This window comes from Hemicordylus capensis, chromosome 4, assembly GCF_027244095.1.
Source record: "Hemicordylus capensis ecotype Gifberg chromosome 4, rHemCap1.1.pri, whole genome shotgun sequence".
Classification (NCBI taxonomy): Eukaryota; Metazoa; Chordata; class Lepidosauria; order Squamata; family Cordylidae; genus Hemicordylus; species Hemicordylus capensis.
This window is the reverse complement of record NC_069660.1, coordinates 188,860,966-188,881,679: the sequence shown is the minus strand read 5'-3', so window position 1 is coordinate 188,881,679 and position 20,714 is coordinate 188,860,966. Positions and strand designations below refer to the sequence as shown.

The following is a 20,714-nucleotide window of genomic DNA, read 5'->3' as shown; positions in this document are numbered from 1 at the left end:
ACTAGCCCAATTTCCTCCCATTGTGTGAATAGCCTCATAGTTTTGGTGCAGTCATAGTGCTCATTCCTTGAAAACCATGGTTTGCAAATCAGATGCTAGTCTCGGGAATATGTGACCCCCCCCCTTTCCCCAGTGAATTCCTCGCTCCTTCCCTGGTTTACCTTCAGGGTTTAGTGTTGCATCTATACGGATGCTAATCATAGTTAATGCTAACCAAAATTCCCATCTTCTCCTGGATTTGAAATCAGGGTTGGAACTGTGTTTGTTAACCCTTGTTCAGATGGAACCTGGTTAACATTAGCCCTGGTTACCATTAAGCATGGTTACTGTCAGTGTAGATGTAATGCTAAACTATCTGAACAAGAGAGTTCGTGCTGAGAGGGGGAAAGGGAAGGGCTGGGAGTGTGCATTCTAGAGGTTGGTTTTCAGTTTGTAAACCGTGTTTGCGGGCAACTGGTTATGTCTGTATCAGGTTTCAATATGCATTACGAAGGGCAGAACTGCATGTTACAAGGGAGGGCATATAGTGAAGTGATAAAGCATGTATTTTGTATGCCTAAGGTCCAGGGTTCAGTCCCTGGATACTGGCAAAGACCTCTGCTTGAGACCTTCAAGAGCCTGTTCTGCTCAGAGGAAAAAATACTGGGCTAGATGGTCCAATGTAATGGTCTGACAGTATAAATGAGCTTGAAATGGGAACCCTGACTTTGCCTAGGTAGGGGTGTGTGCGTGTGTGTGTGTGTGTGTCTTCGACAGCTAGGCTCAGACATGGCCAAAGGAACAAGAGCCCTGGGAGGTTGCACACCTTACTGAGAGGGATCTTATTGAATCACCACAGCAAGGGTGAGAGAAGGCTGGCCCCACCAATGGCCAAGGGAGCTTGCTTGCTTCCTCCCTCCCTGCTGAAAACTGGCTCCTCCTGACAATTGTGCAGAGTCTACAGAATGGAAGGGAAGCATGCCCTGGCTTCTGCCATTGTCCTGAAGAGCAGGGCAGCTGGGTTGTGTGTAAGGGTGGGCAGATGCAGGGGAGCATGTTGAATTATTGGAGTCTATTTTAAGCCATATTGAGGGTCAATGGTTCAGAATATGACATATAAATCTGGAAGAAACAAGAAAGAACCAACCAGAAGTAAAGAAAACTGTGGAATATAGCAATTATGGCAAAGTTGACAAGTTATATTATTTTATTTATTTATTTAACATAATTTTTATGTCACCCAAAACTTATGTTTCTGGGCGGTTTACAACAAAGCAAAATAAATTACAATGGAAAAAGTTAAAATATTACTTAAAACAAAATAAATGACAACAGAAAAGTTAGAACATTAGTTAAAAGAAAATAAATAACAGAAAAAGTTAAAACCTTACAACAATTTAAAATTTTAAAACAATATTTTAAAACAATATTTAATTAAAAGCCTGGTTGAACAGATGCGTCTTTAAATACTATTTAAAAGTTGTCAGAGATGGGGAGGTTCTTATTTCAGCAGGGAGCACATTCGAAAGCTTTGTGGCAGCAGCGGAGAAGGCCCGTCCCCAAGTAGCCACCACTGTGAGCCGGTGACAACTGTAGATGGACCTCTCCTGATGATCTCAGTGGACAGTGGTGTTCATGATGAAGAAGACGTTCTCTTAAATACCCAGGGCCCATATAGGTTATAACCAACACCTTGTATTTTGCCCTGAAACTTATCGGCAGCCACTGTAGCTCTTTCAATGCGGGAGTAACATGGTCTCTCCGAGATGACCCGGAGACCAACCTGGCTGCCACATTCAGTAAAATATCCAAGTAAAAGAAGGCAAGGATTAAATTATTTTCATAAGGGGTGGGCTGTATTGTAATTGTAATTGTTATGAAAATATGATTCAAGAGAATTGTTCTGTTTTACTTCAAATATGTATATGTGGAACAAACATTCTAGTGACCTGGTGGCTTCTTCCAATCTGTTAGACTACAAAGAGCATCAAAGAAACCTTTTACTGAGGATGCTGATGGGGGAGGAGGGGAGATGCCTAGGTTAACAGAGAATGAAGAAATGTTTGCCAATGGGGTTCCTCACGTGGGCTGAAGATTACATTGCCTCCAGTTAATATGAACAATGCCAATGCAGTGTCAAGAGATCTTCCAGTCACTTTCTTGGGGCTTGCCTCCTGTTGTATGAATGTCACAAGATTCTCTTATCAGGAAGTTCTTAGTTCTGAGAGTGCCAAACTGCATGATGTAAACCAGCAGGTGGCAGTATCATTTGATCCCTACCCTTGTATACACGAGGAAGGCAGATGGCCCTTGATAGATCAGGGTCAGAATAAAGAGCCCTGAATCACAATTAGGCTGTGTGAGTGGCAGGGTGACCAGGTTTTTCAGTCCTAACACACAGAGTAAGACTTTGAAATTAAAGGAGTTCTATGAGTTTACCAAGGGGATGGGAATAAATTTGGCCTTTGACTGTTGCTTGACCTTTGGTTTCCTAGCAACACAAGGCAGTTTAGTAGAATATTTGCTCCGGTTCGAATTTACACATATCAAATATTGGCCATGTTCCAAGACTGGCTAATTTCTCATTTTGACATTTCAGCCAATTTCATTAATAAGCAATGGGCTACACTCAGAATTGTTTTTAATTATCCCTTTCTCCTTCCAAAGATTATTGGAACTGGCAGGGACACTTACCTGTTGAATAAAAGTGCCAGGCAACCGATTTAGTATAGCAATAATGTTGTGGTGTGTATACCCTTGTTTTGCTCCATGAATTCACAGAAGATCTCTGCAGGAATGAAGAAGCATGTTTTCCATTAAATGATAGTTGTTAATTGTGTAGTTTATACCAGTCAACTGCAGGCCAGTGATCTGAGTGAAAGCAGTAGGCAGCTGGAGTTGTCTTCCATGGCAAGAGGCATTGCTGTGGATATAGTCCTACATCTTATTGTCACAAGCTAGGTCCGCACAACTTGTGGCCCACCAAACCAGTCACAGACCACTAGCCATGTATAACAATCTACTAGGGGCTTGATCAACTTTGTTTTTGCTGCCAGTCTGGGATTACAGAGATTAGAAGACTTCTCACGTATTTGGAAGCCTGCCATACATGACAAATTGGGCAGGCTAGATTAATGAATATGTTAGCCTCAAGACACCCTCTAAAAAGAAGTACCACAGTCAGTGTCTAAGAACATAAGAACAGCCCTGCTGGATCAGGCCCAAGGCCCATCTAGTCCAGGTTCCTGTTTTGCACAGTGGCCCACCAGATGCCTCTGGAAGCCACAGACAGAAGTTGAGAGCGTGCCCTCTCTCCTGCCATTACTCCCCTGCAACTGGTACTCAGAGGTACCCTGCCCTTGTCTGATGCTTGGTGATAGGAAACAGCTTCTCCGTCACCCCAGAACCAGGCAGCAGCAGTTACTTTATTAAAGGTGTCTTATCCAGTATCCAAAGTCAGCAGTTTACTTCCGGTCTCTTCAAAATGAGTGTATACGTCATTTATTAGCAAACACACACCTTGTTTTATAATATGTGTCCACTTAAGATGTGATCCCCAACACTGCTGTACTGAGCAGCACTCTGGGTCACTGCACTGTTGCTGCCTAAATTCCTCCCCTAGGGATATCCAGGGCCTGGGATTGCACAGTCCAGTAGCTGTTCATCAAGCAGTATTCCACTCTGAGAGCAACCACAACACCTCCTGCCCAGGAGACACAAACTTGTGCTGCTCTGTTTCTGGCTGGGATTTGTCAAAATTACACTGCCTGGTATTATTTCATGATTGCTGTATCATGCATTCTCCAGACCATAGACAGGCCTAGCGTTTACCAGGCTTTAGCTGCTTGTGCTGACCCCGGCTCTGAAGCGTAAGAGGAGAAGCACAGCACAGCAATTTGTGGATGATGTCCATAGTCTCTCTTCCTACCATTCTTTTGTAACCCCTTCCTACCTGTTTAACAGCTGTGGTGGTGCAGTGGGGAAGCAGCTTGCCTAGAGTGCAAGAGGCTGTTCGTTCAAATCCCCACTGGTGTGCTTCCCAGACTGTGCCTAGTAAATACACTTGTAGTCACCTTTATTGGGCACCAGCAATATAGGGAGGTGCTGAAAGGCATCATCTCATACTGTGCAGGAGGAGGCACTTACTTATAAACCACTTTCTGTATTCATGGAATGTGATCTCTAGGGCTCAACATTGACTCAACGGCACACTCTTTCCTTTTCCTTTTCCTACCCATTTGGTCACTGCTACGATGGTTTCCATACCACTTTAACACAAAAACGTTCTCAAAGCAGTGTACACAGAAGAAGGAGAAGATGATCCCCTGTCCCCAAAGGGCTCACAGTTTAAAAAGAATCACAAGGTAGACACCAGCAACGGCCACTGGAAGGATGCTGTGCTGGGGATGAATAGGGCCAGTTGTTCTCCCCGCTGTTTAATCTAAAGAAAATCACCTCTTTGGAAGGCATCTTTGCCCAGTCACAGCTGGACATCTGAATAAATGCACAGTATCCATGATATCCAAGTATGGGGGGGATGTTAAAGAGGTACTTGGTCTTGACTATTAAAAAAAATGAACTTCTAGCAGTCCTGGCTCCCCCGTCCCTGTGCCTGAGGTGGCAGAGTGGGCAATCAGCCGGAATCAAGAAGAGAGAAAGGATTGACAGGTTGCAGCTATTCCTGGCTTTGGACCCTGCGTTTCTTTGCATTTCCTTGCCTGCTATTGCAGAAAAAGAAGAGTGGCAATGTTGCCTGGTGGTCTTAGAACATGCTGACTTTCCCTCACCTAAAACAGCAAAATTTCAGGGTGCTTTTCAGGTGAATTTGAAATGCTTGTGAACCATGCTTCTCCCCACACATCTTATTTGACTTAGATCTAAGTGGGGTAGCTAGCTGCTGCTGCTGCCGCTGCCCCTGTTGCTCGGCATTTCTTCTGTCTGTGCATTCAAGCAGAAATGTGAGCCCAGTTTGCTTGTTTCCTTAACATAATCAAAGATATGTTACTTCTGTATCTAGTGTCATTGTGTTCCACAGATGAACTGACAAAATAAATGTTTATAGCTATAGAATAGCCCTCATTTGCAGGCATGCTATTAATATATGAATTTTCAGGTCTGAAATTAGTTCTTAGTAAGTGCCTGGAAGGATTAAGTGTTTTGGAGCTCTTTGTAATTCTTCCAACTGCTGGTACTACTTTTAACTTAGGTGTGAGCAACTGGTGTAAAATGGGACTCTTTCCAGGGCTGAACATGCCTCTATAATCCATTGCAGGGGACAATGTTGGGATGGGATGTTGTGGATAATCATTAATGTAATAATGCATCAGGCAGAAATCCAACAGATGCATCTCTAGCAAGTGATTGTGGGAAGAATTTGGACCTTTGTAATTTCTACTGGGGCATTTACAGTAGTTGATGGCATTTTGAGGGAACATGGTGCCTTGTAGAGATATATTAGGGGGAAATTCACCAGATGCAAATTCACCAGATGATGATGATGATGATGATGATGATGATGATGATTACATTTATATCCCGCTCTTCCTCCACGGAGCCCAGAGCGGTCTACTACATACTTTCTCTTTCACAACAACCCTGTGAAGTAGGCTAGGCTGAGAGAGAAGTGACTGGCCCAGAGTCACCCAGCTAGTATTATGGCTGAATGGGGATTTGAACTTGGGTCTCCCCGGTCCTAGTCCAGGACTCTAACCACTACACCACGCTGGCTCTCAGATGCAAGCAAAAATTCAAGTGTTTGGGGAAGCCACACCTCTTGAATGTTCTGCCTGGGCACATCCCTCCCCAGCCCAATGTTGAGCTGAAAGACCATGACAAAATGTGGGCGCATGGAGCCTGTTTTATAAAGTCAGCTTTTAGAGCTCATGTGAAAATTGTAATCATCTTAATTCTCATCTTTAAAAGGATTTTTAGAGAATATCTGTCACCTGCTTAGAGAAATATGTACTACAACCATTTAAAAGGCAACTTTATCCTAACGATATACCACAAATGGCTGGGGGAGCCATGCTTTCCTACTCTTTTTCTTCATTGTACACAGATAAAAATAATCTTTTGGCACAAAAATGGTTAAGCAATGTACAATGTACATTTTTAAATTGGTGGTAGGGTTTTGGAGATACAGTCTGGTTGTTTGTTTGTTTTTAAACTAGGCTTCCTCTCTTTGAATTAGATGAACCTTCAGGTTAATAATTCTCCTTTCGTTTAAAAGTATGTTTGATAGGGCTGCCAACATTAATTGGTAGATTTATAAACCGAAGATTAACATGAGATTTTAAACTGGCAAGAGCAAATTTTGATCAATGAGGCTCAGAATTAAGGCTATATTTGTTTGCTTTTTGAGAAGGTCATTTTAGTTCTTCTTCTGATAGAAAATGAAAAAGGGAATAAACAAATATGATCTTCCCTTCTTATTGGTAACTTCCATACATTGAATTACGAGCTGATTACTTATTTCAGTGATTCAAAAAGGCATCTATATTGGGGTTCTTGGATACACACACATACACACACACACACGTCACACACACACTTAATTGATTTACAGGCTGGCGGGTAATCAAGGTGATGGTTAATATTTAATCAATTTAAAGCTATAGTTACCTTTATATACACAAGTGTACATAGAAGTGAGGGGGGCATTTAGAGTAAGTGGGAACTTGAACTGGAGGGATCAGGAGAAGGCAAGAAATCAGGAAGGCAACTCATAAAACTTTTCCATATGTTTTAAATATTCCCCATTGCTAAGAGATGTAATTGCCAACTAATCTCACAAACCATGAGATGAGTTTGTATGCAGTGCAAGGAGGATCACTTATGTTCCCAGGGACAGTTATGTTAGTGATGACACAGCCGTTGTTACATATGCATGGTTCACACCTCCTAGCCATTGCCATAAACAATGATGCCCCTGCTTTTGGGTCACTGGGATACGAAGTTAGGTGGGAGAGGACAGCTGTCTCTTAATTAGTGTTTCACAGCATGTTTTCTCAAATGGGTGAATCTGTGACTCTCCAGAAGCCTGAGTGGTTTTTCTTCAGCGGAAGACCACTGACCGATTACAATGTGGCAAAAAGAGGAGAGGCCAGATTGAGGCTTATCCAGCAGGGACTGTAGGCCTTAATTAGGATGACCTTTGATGAAATGGCAACAGACTTTTCACAGGTGGAGAGGAGGGACTATCAAGGTTTCCAGCTGGGGTCTGTGTTTGGAGTCCTGCTGCCAGTTTTGGTAAGGCTGTCAGCCTTACTAAAGCTAAAACAAAATCTTAAATCTCTTCTACCCCTTCCCCTGTCATTACTTTGAAGAGCATCTGTTTGCATGGATAGAAAGGCATCACAATCCATTGCTCATTTGTTAGCAGCAACCTCTATACAAACACACACATACACAAAGCTTAAGTTTTTGGAACGCTTGCTGATTGAATTTTGATCTCTAGCATGTGGTTAAACTTTTCAAATCTGAATATACAGGTGAAACTCGGAAAATTAGAATGTCGTGCAAAAGTCCATTAATTTCAGTAATGCAAATTAAAAGGTGAAACTGATATATGAGACAGATGCATTACATGCAAAGCGAGATAAGTCAAGCCTTAATTTGTTATAATTGTGATGATCATGGCGTACAGCTCATGAAAATCCAAATCCACAATCCCAGAAAATTAGAATATTACATGGAACCAAGAAGACAAGGATTGTAGAATAGAACAATATCGGACCTCTGAAAAGTATACAGTGTACTGTGCTTGATTGGCCAGCAAACTCACCTGACCTGACCCTATAGAGAATCTATGGGGCATTGCCAAGAGAAGGATGAGAGACACGAGACCAAACAATGCAGAAGAGCTGAAGGCCGCTAATGAAGCATCCTGGTCTTCCATAATACCTCGTCAGTGCCACAGGCTGATAGCATCCATGCCACGCCGCATTGAGGCAGTAATTGCTGCAAAAGGGGCCCAAACCAAGTACTGAATACATATGCATGCTTATACTTTTCAGAGGTCCGATATTGTTCTATTCTACAATCCTTGTCTTCTTGGTTTCATGTAATATTCTAATTTTCTGGGATTGTGGATTTGGGGTTTTCATGAGCTGTACGCCATGCTCATCACAATTATAACAAATTAAGGCTTGACTTATCTCGCTTTGCATGTAATGCGTCTGTCTCATATATCAGTTTCACCTTTTAATTTGCATTACCGAAATTAATGGACTTTTGCACGATATTCTAATTTTCCGAGTTTCACCTGTATATTGACAATAGCTTCTTAGAGGCTTGATGGCAAGAGCCATTTTTGCCCACAGTACACACATTGATTTACTGTGGTGTCTGGGCCACTCAGTGGCAGAAAGGGAAGCCGCCGTGGGTAGGGATGTGTGAATCAATTTGGGTACAAATTGATTTGTACCTGAATCTAGCTGATTCGGGTGATTTGGAGACAGAACAAATTGTCCCTGTGGTCCAGAGGTCCATTGGCTAGATTCAGGTCCAAATTGAATCGTGCCAGATTTGATTCGAATCAATTTGAGATTTGGATCCCTCCTATTAATTCTCCCAGATTCCCAGCTTTCATTAAAAAAAAAAAAATCTAAGCTTTAGCCCTTGTAGAAATGGAGTTATGGATCCACCACACAAAATGTGTGGTCATTATTTTTCAAGTGTTTGGATTTTTTGGTGTATAAAAAGCTTTCCTCAATGAATCCATATGAGGATTCATTACACACCTTCATTTCTTCTATTCATTACACACCTTCATTTCTTCTATTCATTCTATTCATGTCTTTGGACAGTGCCAGCTGTCAACTGCCATGTGCCAGCTACACCCCACTCCCACCCGCAAGGCAGTGGGGTACTACTCAATTTATGTTCTAGGAATTTTTTCAAGTGTTTAGACTCTTTCGTGTCTAATAACCTTTCCTCATAATGCATCCCTATTAGGATTCATTACACTCCAAAGAATCTAAACACCTCAAAAATGCTGCTAATTTCCCACCCCCACCCACAAAGCAGTGGGTAAAAATGAACAGAAGAAATGCAGGTGTGTAATGAAGACACCAATGAATCTAAACACTTCAAAAATTCCAAAAAATCAAACAAACTGAGTGCCCCAGTGTGTGTGTGTGGGAGGTGTAGTTGACACATGGCAGTTGAGAGCTGGCACTGTCCAAAGAAAATAGTAACTGCACATTTTTCTCCATAATTCCACTTCTACAAGGGCTAGAGCTTAGAAACATGTTAGGGTTAGGATAGGGCAACTTCGAATCACCAATATTTCTTCTGGCAGAAATATACAAAATAAATAAAAACGGGGGTGGGGGACCCTTTAAAAATCAACCAAGTGCTCCAGTGCCTTCAAATTTGATTAGTAGGTGGCACCCATGGGACCAACCCACCACCCAAATGTGGTGCCCCTAGAATTGAATCAAGTCAAATCCAAATTGAATCTGGGATGATTGGGCGGGGGGGGGCAGATTCAGATACAAAACAAATCGGGTGGCTTGATTTGGGTACAAATCTGGTCCATGTTTTGGGTTCTTTTTTGCTTAAAGTGTATCATGATTCTTTCTAAATCCTACTTTGCTTTAAAATTTGCTTTTTTCTTTAGAACAGGTGAGTATACCTTTTTGCAAGTCTGTGGCACAAAGTTATCCATTAGCAGAACAAATCTGCATTTAAACTAAAATTTATAGAGTAATAAAAATTCCAGTCAATAGCCTATTCTCAGCCAGTTGTTTGTGCTAACATATCCTGTCTAGACTCCCCATTTTCAGCATTCACTCCCTCTGAGCCAAAACTTTGCTTTGTGCTTTTCTACCATTCCCTTTTATAAATCATGACACTTTTTGTTAGGTTTTCTGAAAGACTAGCTAGTCATAACCCATCACAATCGTTTCACCCAATCAGCCTGGTATTATTGTGACTAAATTCTACATGTAGCCTGTGTTTACATGTGGTTTACATATGAACTCATTTTCTGCACATTAAGAAAACTGTGTTCTTTCATGTGAGGTTTTTGGCCATTTGATGGACTTATCCAGGCAACTAATTCATTAACTTTTAAGATCTTCACTGCCTGGGGAACCTACACAGCCTTAGGGATTGACTCTCCTTGTGTCTCCTCCCCACCCTCTCTGCAGTCCATTAAGTTGTCAATCAAATACTCTGTTTCAAATGATCCATCATCACAGGAGGCATCAGCAAGATGTAGGGAATTCTAGAGAGTTGTGGAATAGCCTTCCAGGGGAGCTTCACTGAAGCACATCTCCAATGGCCTTTAGAAGGGGCTGGGCATTTGGGGGTTAGTTTGATTCTGCTGTTTACTGGATGTCTTGCTGTCCTTAGTTGGTTGTTAAAAGTTTCCTGTGAAGTGTCTCATGCATAGGATGAGTTTGAATTTAAGCTTTTAAGGTAAATAAATGATGGCAAGCTCTCTGGAGGTGTTATGATGTCTGCCCCTGGGATTTTTTCCCCATTGGTCGCTATTGTGTCACAAGCTTTACACTTCTGCAGGCTCAAGTCAGCTTAAAGCAGATATTTATCAGCTTAAGAGATTCTGAGTCTCAGTTGCATGAACTCCTAAGCACCTGGAGGCTTTGCGCTGTAAAGCCTTGTAAGCAAATTTTCAGTTGTATAAAATAATATGGATATTACACTGTTGTAAGTCAGTGAGGCTGTTCTCACAAGCAGCTAAGACTGGGCTTGGCTGGCTGCCCGCAAGAAACGCCGGGAGACACACAGCTCCTAGTAGGTTGCCATTCCCCCCCCCAAAAAAATTCTGGGTTTCACCCAAATTCTAAGCATCTCACCCAGATTTCTTAGCCCACCCAGATTCGCCCAGATTTCAGCTTTCATTTAAAGAAGAAGAAGAAGAAGCAGAAGCAGCAGCAGCAGCTAAACTTTAGCCCTTGTAGAAATGGAGTTATGGAGCAAAACGTGCAGTCACTATTATGCTCAAAAATTATTTTCAAGCCAATTTACCTAATATGCAAATTAGACACCTGGATTTGCAAAGCCACAATATGGCAACCCTAGCTCCTGGTGGCATCAGCGGCAAACCCACCTAGAATGCTTGCCTCGTAAATGAGGTTAGGGGAGCAATCACTCCCTTAACTACAGTCCCCGATCATGTGCCAGCACTGGCTGCTTATAGCCGGCACTGAAGTACTGACAGGCACTTGACGGGGATCCCCACAATGCACTGCGCACTCACGCTATGCGTTATGAGATTTCTAGGAGCTGAGACAGCACATCTCAGCCCCTCGCTTCTGCACTCAGTGGGGCAATGGTGGACCATCTGGGCGCACAAGCGACACCCCCCCCCATGGTCCTCGGAGATCATCAGCAGGAAAGGCAGACTTTTGCAGCCTTCCTCACCACCTGCTTGCCTGGTCGTGAGAATGATCTTGTGTGTTGAATTTTTTATCTCAGAGAACTAAGCTTCCCACCTCTCCCCTCACCAGCTCACAGTTGCTTTTGCATGCAGCCATTTCAGAAATGACTGAGGGACAATAAAGGTGATACTTTGCCTTTTACTCATTCCTTCAGCTTTAGAATACAAAAATTGGCTAGTTGGAATTACTATGACTTTTCAAGATTCTTCATTAAAATAAAATGTGTGGAAGTAAAATTGTTTTCATGGATTAGTAGAAGAAAAAAGTTCACAACCCTCTTGCAGGGGTGGGGTAAACTAACTGAATCCAACATTATAAGGTTGTGAGAAAATAGGTTGTGTAAGGTTGTGTAAAATAGTTTTCTAAAGGAATGTTGAAAGTAAGGCAAATAGAAAGTTGCAATTTCTATGCTGATTATATATTACCTTATTTGAGAAAGATATATGTCAAAACGGTTAGATTTGCCCTTCCTGTTTCCAACTTAATGTGGCTATTTGGACAGAGAGACAGAGTTTAATCCATAGAGATGTAAGGATAGAACATTTTCCCTATCTGTGTCACGGCCCTGCCATGCACATGGCAGCTTTCAAATGGGAACAGAAAGTGAGGGTTGCATGTCGCTCTAGGCTTTCTTGGTTTGTTGGAAAGCACATTATTAAGCCACAGAGAACTATAGCTAGTGCCAAACCACAATTTGACCGAATAACCATCAAATATCATTCCACAAGCCTTCCTATTGAATGTATTAAAGGTAAAGTGTGCTGTCGAGTCAGTGTCGACTCCTGGCAACCACAGAGCCCTGTGGTTGTCTTTGGCAGAATACAGGAGGGGTTTACCATTGCCTCCTCCCGTGCAGTATGAGGTGATGCCTTTCAGCATCTTCCTATATTGCTGCTGCCCGATATAGGTGTTTCCCATAGTCTGAGAAACATACCAGCGGGGATTCAAACCTGCAACCTCTGGCTTGCTAGTCAAGTCATTTCATTGCTGCACCATTAGGTGGTAGCCTCTAGAAAAAAGAGTAATGCCCCTTCTTTCAGAAGCAGGTTCAGGAAGGAAATCCTGCTTCCAGCCTCCTTGTGCTCTTTATATATTCTCAGGAAGAGAAGATTCCCAGAATGTTGTAGCTACAAACCCACCCTGGCTAGATCTTTAATGAGCCAGTTCATGCATACATCTTGATCAGTTGATGACTGTAACACTAAGCAGTGTTTTGCATGTGTGAATGAGCCATCACAGAGCAAATAGTACAGACAGAACTTTTGCATTGCCTCAGACACAATGCTTTTTAGTGGAGCCAGTTTCCACATCTGCAAATCATCAAGTGATGTGAAAGCAAGTGATTGTGTGTGCATGTGTGAAACAACACTTAAAAGCTCATTCAGGACATATTTCTCTGGCAGTTCCAGTGGTAATGTGTTGTGAAAGTTTACAGATCTAATCTTGAAATAACTTCAAAAAATACATTGGCCTCAGTCAAGGCTTGAACATTATGGAAATATAAACCTAATTAAAAAATAGCCACATGCTTGTGCATACCCTCTTCCTCTTCCACATGTGGCTTTGCTTTCACTTTGGGCAAGTTCACATGACCAAGAACCAGGCAAACTCATTGTTTATCCCAGATAACTCACCCAGCGCGTGCCTGATTTTCACTCATGTGTTAATGGAAATCTTGGTTAAATTCTCCAAAAATGATCATGTGCCATGTAGGAGGCTCTTCATAGCTAGCCCTGATCTGATCCTATGTTTAAAAAAATCCTGGCTAGCCTGTACCAACCACCGTGGCACACAGTTGTTTCCAGGTGAGTTAACTGGCATTTCCGCCTGCAAATGAGCAAAAATTAGTAGTGCATCAGGTGAGTTATCCTGTATAAACCATGAGTTAGCCCAGTTCTTGGTCATGTGAGCCAGTTTTAGTTTGTGAATTAGTAGTTAGTAAAGTGTAGCTAGTGCTTGTCATCCAAACCAGAATTGGAAATTCACTTTGAACCATAGTTGCTGGTTTTAGTTTGGAGGACAAGCAACTTGGATGTCATTGCGAATAACGGCTATTGCTAAACTGCAAATCTGGACGCAAAGCCGTACACAAGAGGGAAGGAGGGAGAGAACATGAATCCACAGCTTGTTTTTAGCCCTTTGGAGATCATCTGAACTGAGCTATAGAGGTGGAAGGGACTGATCTAGTATCCTGCAACAAGTCAGAGCAATCTACTTCAGAGCAAGTTGCACAATTCAGACCATAACATGTCCCAAGTAGGAGCTCAGTGGGAAGAATGCTCTGTAAGCAAAAAGCTCCAGATTACTCAAGCAAACTGAGTCATTGTACTACAAAGGAAGGCAAAATCCTCCCTTCCCAAAGTTGCTAGTTAGTCTGATTTGGGAGAGAATTCTTTCTCTAGTAATCAGGCCCTTCGTGTTGATAAAACTCATATTCTGAGCCTTTTTAAAGCTAATTGTGTTTGTCTGCAACTCCATGCCAACCTACCTTTGGCATGTAGCTCTGGCACTACCTCATGCGCCCAAATAAGTGGGGGAGGGAGGGGTATGAGTCCACTGAGGAGTGGCTGCATCTTCCTGACCTCCAAAGGCTACAACTGAAGATGAATAGAAAACTATAAGGTAAGTTTCATATATTTCTATCCTGAGGCCAATGAAAAGCCTTTATTCCATGGGGATGACTGAAGCATGCTAAGCTGAAAATGAATTTCTAATAGTTAAAACCATTTTCTGATCTCCAACCTAAATTTATTAGTGGCCAGATTGCTGCCATGGGTCCGTGCACCCCAGACACATTTTAAGTGAAGCAGTTCCAGTTTGTTATCTCCTCTGAGATATACGAGGAAATCCTTCTCTACAAGCGCAGAGTACGAGAAGCTGTTGCTCTTGTGTCGCTCATTTGCATGCATTTCTGTGCATTCCCCCCCCATCAGATCCCAAAGCCACACCACACTAATTATCTTCAGAAAGGGAGGGGTTGCCATGGTGACTGAGCACTTTTTAAAGCACCAGGAATAGTGTTCATTCTTGTCCAGTGCCTTTAGCCGTGCAGGGAAAAGGTCTGTGTGGCAGTTGTTTTCCATATGAATCTTGGCATCCCTGTTCAAGACAAATCTGAAATGCACCCGCCGCAACGCTTATAAAATGGTGAGTGATAGCTGAGCTTTATGGCGCCAACTGAATTGAGCTTCTTGGCTCTCAACTTGATTGTATTGTCTTGGGGAATGAAAACAGTAAAATATTTACACCGGAAAGAAACTCATGAAACAGAGAAAAGGTTCTCATATCTTATCTTTTTTCTTTTCTTTTCATTTTTCCTCCTACATCCTTTGCTGTTGCAGAGGGAGAGTTTGAAAGTTATAGAGTGCTGTAAATATACTTTGTTTCATGTCCATGGTGCAGTCTCTGTAACTGTCTATACTATTATACTAAATAAATAAAACTAGTATAATTTGTTACTGGAAGAAGGAGATGACTTCCATATGTTTAGTTCCTTTCTTTCCCCCTGCCCCCTGACAGCCTCACGATTAGTGTAATGAAGGAGTGCAATCCTGAAACGATTTCAGCGGGGAAAGCAGCATAGATTAGGAGTTTGTGTCAGGAAACAGAAATTACAATTTAACACATTGTATCTGTACATCGATGGCTATAAGAAATCTGTAGTTTGAAACGGTTTTATATGAATACAGGCATTGCCATTTGGAAGATATAATTTGAGTCCATTGTTTGTTAGTTTACTCTTTTTGCCTGCTTGAGGTGTTTTGAGCACTTGCGTCCTCATCCTGATCGTATAAAGTCTTTATTACACATCACAATTGTAGCTTTTTATTATTGCAGATGGACATTTTATCAGGTGGAGTAAACTCATTTAGCTAGGAGGACTTTCTGTGGTGAAAATTAAGCATGAACAACTTGAATCCCAAATGGCAGCTCCACATTTAATGAATGGCATTTATTATAAAAGCTGGGGGTACTTCCATAAATCTGTGGATTTCTTTTATAAGAAACAAGAATTTTGGATTAATATGTGATGCAAAATGATGCCATCATTTTCAATGCTAGGTGTTTTGCTCAGCTCACATCCCACCTGGACACACATTGAAATCCTATTACCCACTTTAAGTTGGACACATTTGAACAGCTGACTTTTTCCAGACTTGAACAGTTCTGATCTGTCATTAAACCTTCAGAAGCATGCTGTGGAAAGCATTAACTTTTGCAGACACCTACAGTGGGCAAAATCTATGATGACATTCGGGTCTCTCTGTGACTTGTTTGTGCCTAAACCTGATCAAAGAATTTTTAATCTTTACTCTTTAGAGTTGTTAAAATGTTATGGAACTTTAAAACTATATCTTTCTCTTGTGTGCACATGAACACACACACACCACAATATTTTTATAGCCTTGCCTTGTTTGATGTAACTGTTCTTATAATAAAGAGCTATTTTTAGGTATTAATTTTCTGACATTTTTAGTTACCAGTGAGCCAGTTGGGACAACACTCTTTGATCAGTCCTGTCCCATAAGGTTAGGTACATGAGTGTGCATGTCCTGCTCCCCACCCCACACCGTTGTTGCACCATTGCCTAATCCCATAAGGCTAGTTTGTCCAAGCTGAAATTCAATGTGGGAAGGTGCAAACTGGCCCCTACTCACACATACACACACACACAGAGTGGGGGAGGGATGATGAGGCAGGAGTAAGACATATGTTTCCCAAAGTCTTGTGGAACACTGATTGCATGGGATGGGGTCAGTGATTGCATTGAATGAGTACTGTATCATTCAGACCAGCTCAGTAAATGACCTCCCTAAAAAATAAAAAATACAGGTAGTAAAGCCACTAAGACTAATAAATATTTAAAATGCTGGATTAACACTGTTTCTAAATGCTTTATTCTCCCTCTAAGAGTATTAAAATAGTTTTTCTCCTGGTTTTGCAATCTTGAGCCAAATATCTGTCAGAGAGGCTATGGCTGGTACTGTAGAACAAATTTTATCACAGCCTTTAAAGAGAAAAATATATGAGGAGTGTTTTTCTATAAATAAGCCCATTTTCAGTGGTCCTTAAGGAAATTCAGCCTATATTTTGTGTTAGTGGCATTTGATTCACAAGTAGGATTTGATTACCTCTTGTGAATACAAATCAAGGCATGTTATTTTTCCCAAGACTTGCAGCTATTCACATAGAGATGTCATGCCTCTTTATATTGTACCATTACTGTCGACAATGTGGAATTGCTAAATAGAAATGAAAGGGGGTGGGATGGCTGATCGGATTAAGCAGCGCGACTAAGGCTCTAAATGTGCGGCTTACCTCTGTAATTGTCCCTTTGACCCACTGTATTCTGAAGCAAAGTTGCCATCCTTCTTAACTGACCTGGCTTCTGTGCCTTTAACGGCAGCCTGACACACAGGTGGAGCTTTTCGTAACATGTTTCTCCATGAAAGAAATACTCCTTTGCTAAATACTCCTTTGCACCATCAGGCTGTGGGTAAAGGTATAAGAGCAGGGCCAGTAAAAAAGAAAGGATAATTACCATCTTTCTGCAGTTATCCCTTTTCCTTTTGTACCTGACACAAAATATGTAGTTCTCTTGTCACATCTGAAGGGTGCCTTCTGTAAAACTGGGCATGTGTCTCTGAAATACTCCAATACAGAGGTAAATACTTTTCCCATTCAAGCATATTGAAGGGACACTTGTCACATTTTGCATGTGTGAGTCCTTCATGCTAGACAAAAGGCTTGTGTATTTTGAATTAGGGTGTTTGTACATAAATGTAAAGTGAGAAATGGCCCTGAAACATTTTTTTGAGAGCAATACAGCTGAGGAAATGTGCTTCAAAATTGTGAGATGTGTGACTCACTCAAATAGGCTTAAAAATCTCATGCTTGCACATTTACTTTTTTCAGCAAACTACAAAAACAGAGCAACATGTTTGAGTGTATTTTGTTTTAGATGCCTGACCAGTTTGATCAGAATGTGGTGCTGAACCAGCTGCGTTATTCCGGCATGCTTGAGACAGTGCGGATACGAAGGGCTGGTTTTCCAGTGCGGAGGCCATTTCAGGATTTTCATAAAAGGTACTTCTACTTTGACTTCAAAAGGGGGAAGGAGGCATATTAAGTATTGTTTTGTGGTGCAACTGAAACAGTTTTTAGCCTACTTGCCAGTAGGCTTATGAGATCACCTGGCATTCCATGTGTGTGCCCCGCTATCAACTTTGCCTGAACCAATATGAACCAAATCAGGTACAGTTGTAGGGACACCTCAATGGTGTAGTTTGTGATGATGTCATCCATCCCAATTCAAGATGGCGGATGCCATCTTTTGAGGTGCAAGTGGGCTAACTTGTGGGACGCCTAACCAGTTTGAACCAAATTTGCTACAGCTGTAGGGACACATAGGGACATCTCAGTGGCATAGTTTGTGATAATGTCATCCACCTCGATACAGGATGGCAGCCGCATAAATGTTTGAGGCACAAGTGGGCTAACTTGTGAACGGCCTAACCAATTTGAACCAAATTTGCTACAGCTATAGGGACACATAGGGACATCTCAATGGCATAGTTTGTAGTAATGTCATCCACCCTGATTCAAGATGGCGGACAAGTGAACATTTGAGATGCAGGTGGGAACTGATTTGGACCAAATTTGGTACAGTTGTACAGACACATAGAGACACCTCAAACGCATAGTTTGTGATGTTCAATCCAAATTCCTGGAGAGGGACGTTACAAGTGCCTTGCTGTGTCTTCAGTGCCACCCTATAGCTGGAAACTGGCATGATAAAAGTGGAGGCAAAGGTTTGGATGACAGTTCTCAACCACTGGCTCAAACTAGCCCTTTGCCCTTGGGGCCTGGCTCTGCTAACCCTGCAAGACACTTTCAGTCCTCATGGAAATGGGCAGTCTCCAACAAAGTGGCACAGCTGGGCTTCTCCGTCCACTTTGCTTACAATGGACTGGGACAAGGCGAAAATGGCGGTCAAACAGAGGATTCTGGACACGAATGCCAAGCAGATTTAAGTAAGGCGACAGGCTTTCTGGCCCCAGACAGTCGTAGGTTTACCATCTCCCCCTCTGCATATCTGGCGGAATTGGAAATATCAAGCCATAGAAGGGCGTTCACCCTTGCCTGGTGTCATGCCCTTCCCTCCGACGTTCTGGAAGGCAAATACAAGAAGATCCCATTCATGGAAAGGCTCTTTCCTTGTGACTCTGGGGAGGTGGAAACCATAGACCATGTGCTCCTTTCGTGTCCCTTTTATAAAAACAGTTGGGACAGGCTCATATCTCCCCTGCTTCTTAAACACCCCAGCCGCTCTAGACAAGTCTACACCAAGATGCTGCTCTCAGATGACAATTGGACCTTCATGTACAAAGTTGGCAGGTTCTGTGGAGATGGAGAAGTGTGCAAGATCCGCAGGGTCCTGACCGCTAGTTAATATCCCTGGCAGCAGATGTCTAACTATTGAGCATTTTATTTGCTTGACTGTATAATAATTTTAATTTGCCTTTTACTTCACTGCTTTTATATTGCTTTTATGTAGCTCATATATATTATTTTAACCATTTTATACTTTTAGTTGCCCTGCTTTTAAGGATAGCTATTCATTTACTCTATTACTCTTCCTACAGGTTTTAGGCTTAGCGGGTAGCATTTCACTTTATTAATTCCATACAGTTTTTAGAGTTGTATTTTACTATTATAATCATGCTTAGCCTCTAGAGTTATACTTTATTTAGCATGTGTTTTACTTCATCCTGTGCTGGTCTGTGACCGTAATAAAGATGATTTGATGATTTCCCCGGGGATGGGGAGATGGGTTTGTGATGTCATCCGTGGGACAGCTTGTGAACTGCCTAACAGATTTTGACCAAATTTAGTCCAGTTGTAGGGATAGTGAAAAGAAAGTAGGCAGATTTAGTCTTTACTAGAACAGCTTGTTAAAAGAAGAAAATCATTCTGATTGTTGGTATTTTGTTTCTCTAGATACAAAGTCCTGATGAGAAATTTGACTCTCCCTGAAGATTTAAAAGGGAAGTGTACTACTCTCCTTTGTCTGTATGATAGCACAAACACTGAATGGCAGCTTGGAAAATCTAAGGTAAAATAAGCATGAATTGCTCACATAATTCTAGGACAGCTATTAAAGCAGCTTCCAGCTGTTGATGCTGTTGTATGTTAACACACAATGAGAGCTAGCCTTGGCAGGAGACACTGTCTCAGTTCTTAATCCAGCAAAATATTGGCTTTTGTTATCATTCTTTAACAACAGTTTACTCCAGCAATAAAGTACTCAATTTCTTTACTCTGCACACACTGCCTACTCAGTGGGAACATATTTTAAATGTGCTGGCTGTGGACTTTCTGTCATTCTGAATGAAGGAAGTAAAAATGTAATCCTCCAAATTGGGGAGATTGTTTTATTTATTTTGTCATCCCAAAATAACGGAGTCCTCCTTTCTGACCTTCAGAGATACCAGATCAGTGGTAGCATAGTTAATTGTTGTTTCCACATGGTGAGCAAACTTTGCTGCACAAATAAGTAACCATGTGTATATATGACAAATTCCCTTTTACAACATTACTAGTTTATTTTTCTCTCACAACTTTCCCCCCCATTGTCTAGTTAAATTATATTACCACAGAGGCTTTTTAGTCCAAACTTACAAGAAAATAATGGCTGACATGTTGAGGAAAATTGCTCATAGTAATCCCATTGAAATTAAAAGGACCATGCCTAACTTGTTATTTTAATTCCAATGGGATTCCTCTGAGTAATTTTTCTCATCGTGTAGGCCAATATCTGTATTTCAGGGAGCAAACTTGCAGACCCTTCTTAGGCATACCACCTTGGGTACAATTCATATAAACTGTGTGGGTGTGTGTACAATAAAAAAAGGGAAAAGTGGTGTAGGTCTTTAGGTGAAAAAATAAGCAAAGTTACATTTTCTAGCACAGGATTGCTCCTATGAGTGCACCTTGTCCTTGGATCACCATACAGATTTAATATGTGGTCTTTTTATGTTCCCCCTAAGCTAATGCTAGTAAACCCAAAGTCTCTCAAAGCGTTCTTGCATATTGATGCGTGCCTGACCAAGGAAGTCTGAGTAATTTAACTGTAATACCAAGTAGATATTCTCATGTATCCTGAGTTGATAAGTTATACATTGAATGCCAGTTAACACATTACAAAGAGCGTATGCTCTGTATGTGATGGGTCACAGGAGCAAGCCTTGGATGGACTCACCCACCCACCCATTGTGTGTTGTGAATCAAAGCCTGCTGCATGTGTCTTTTTGCACACAAGTAGAC

The 20,714-nt window shown here is 41.7% G+C and overlaps 1 protein-coding gene across 1 annotated transcript in view; it reads left to right on the top strand.

Annotated features, from left to right (window-relative positions):
• MYO10 (myosin X) overlaps positions 1-20,714 on the top strand; it is a 262,859-nt gene that overhangs the window by 198,884 nt on the left and 43,261 nt on the right. Inside the window, exons 20-21 of the mRNA XM_053246980.1 lie at positions 17,350-17,474; positions 19,389-19,503. Coding sequence (XP_053102955.1) covers positions 17,350-17,474; positions 19,389-19,503 — 240 coding nt within the window. The remainder of the gene's footprint in view (positions 1-17,349; positions 17,475-19,388; positions 19,504-20,714) is intronic.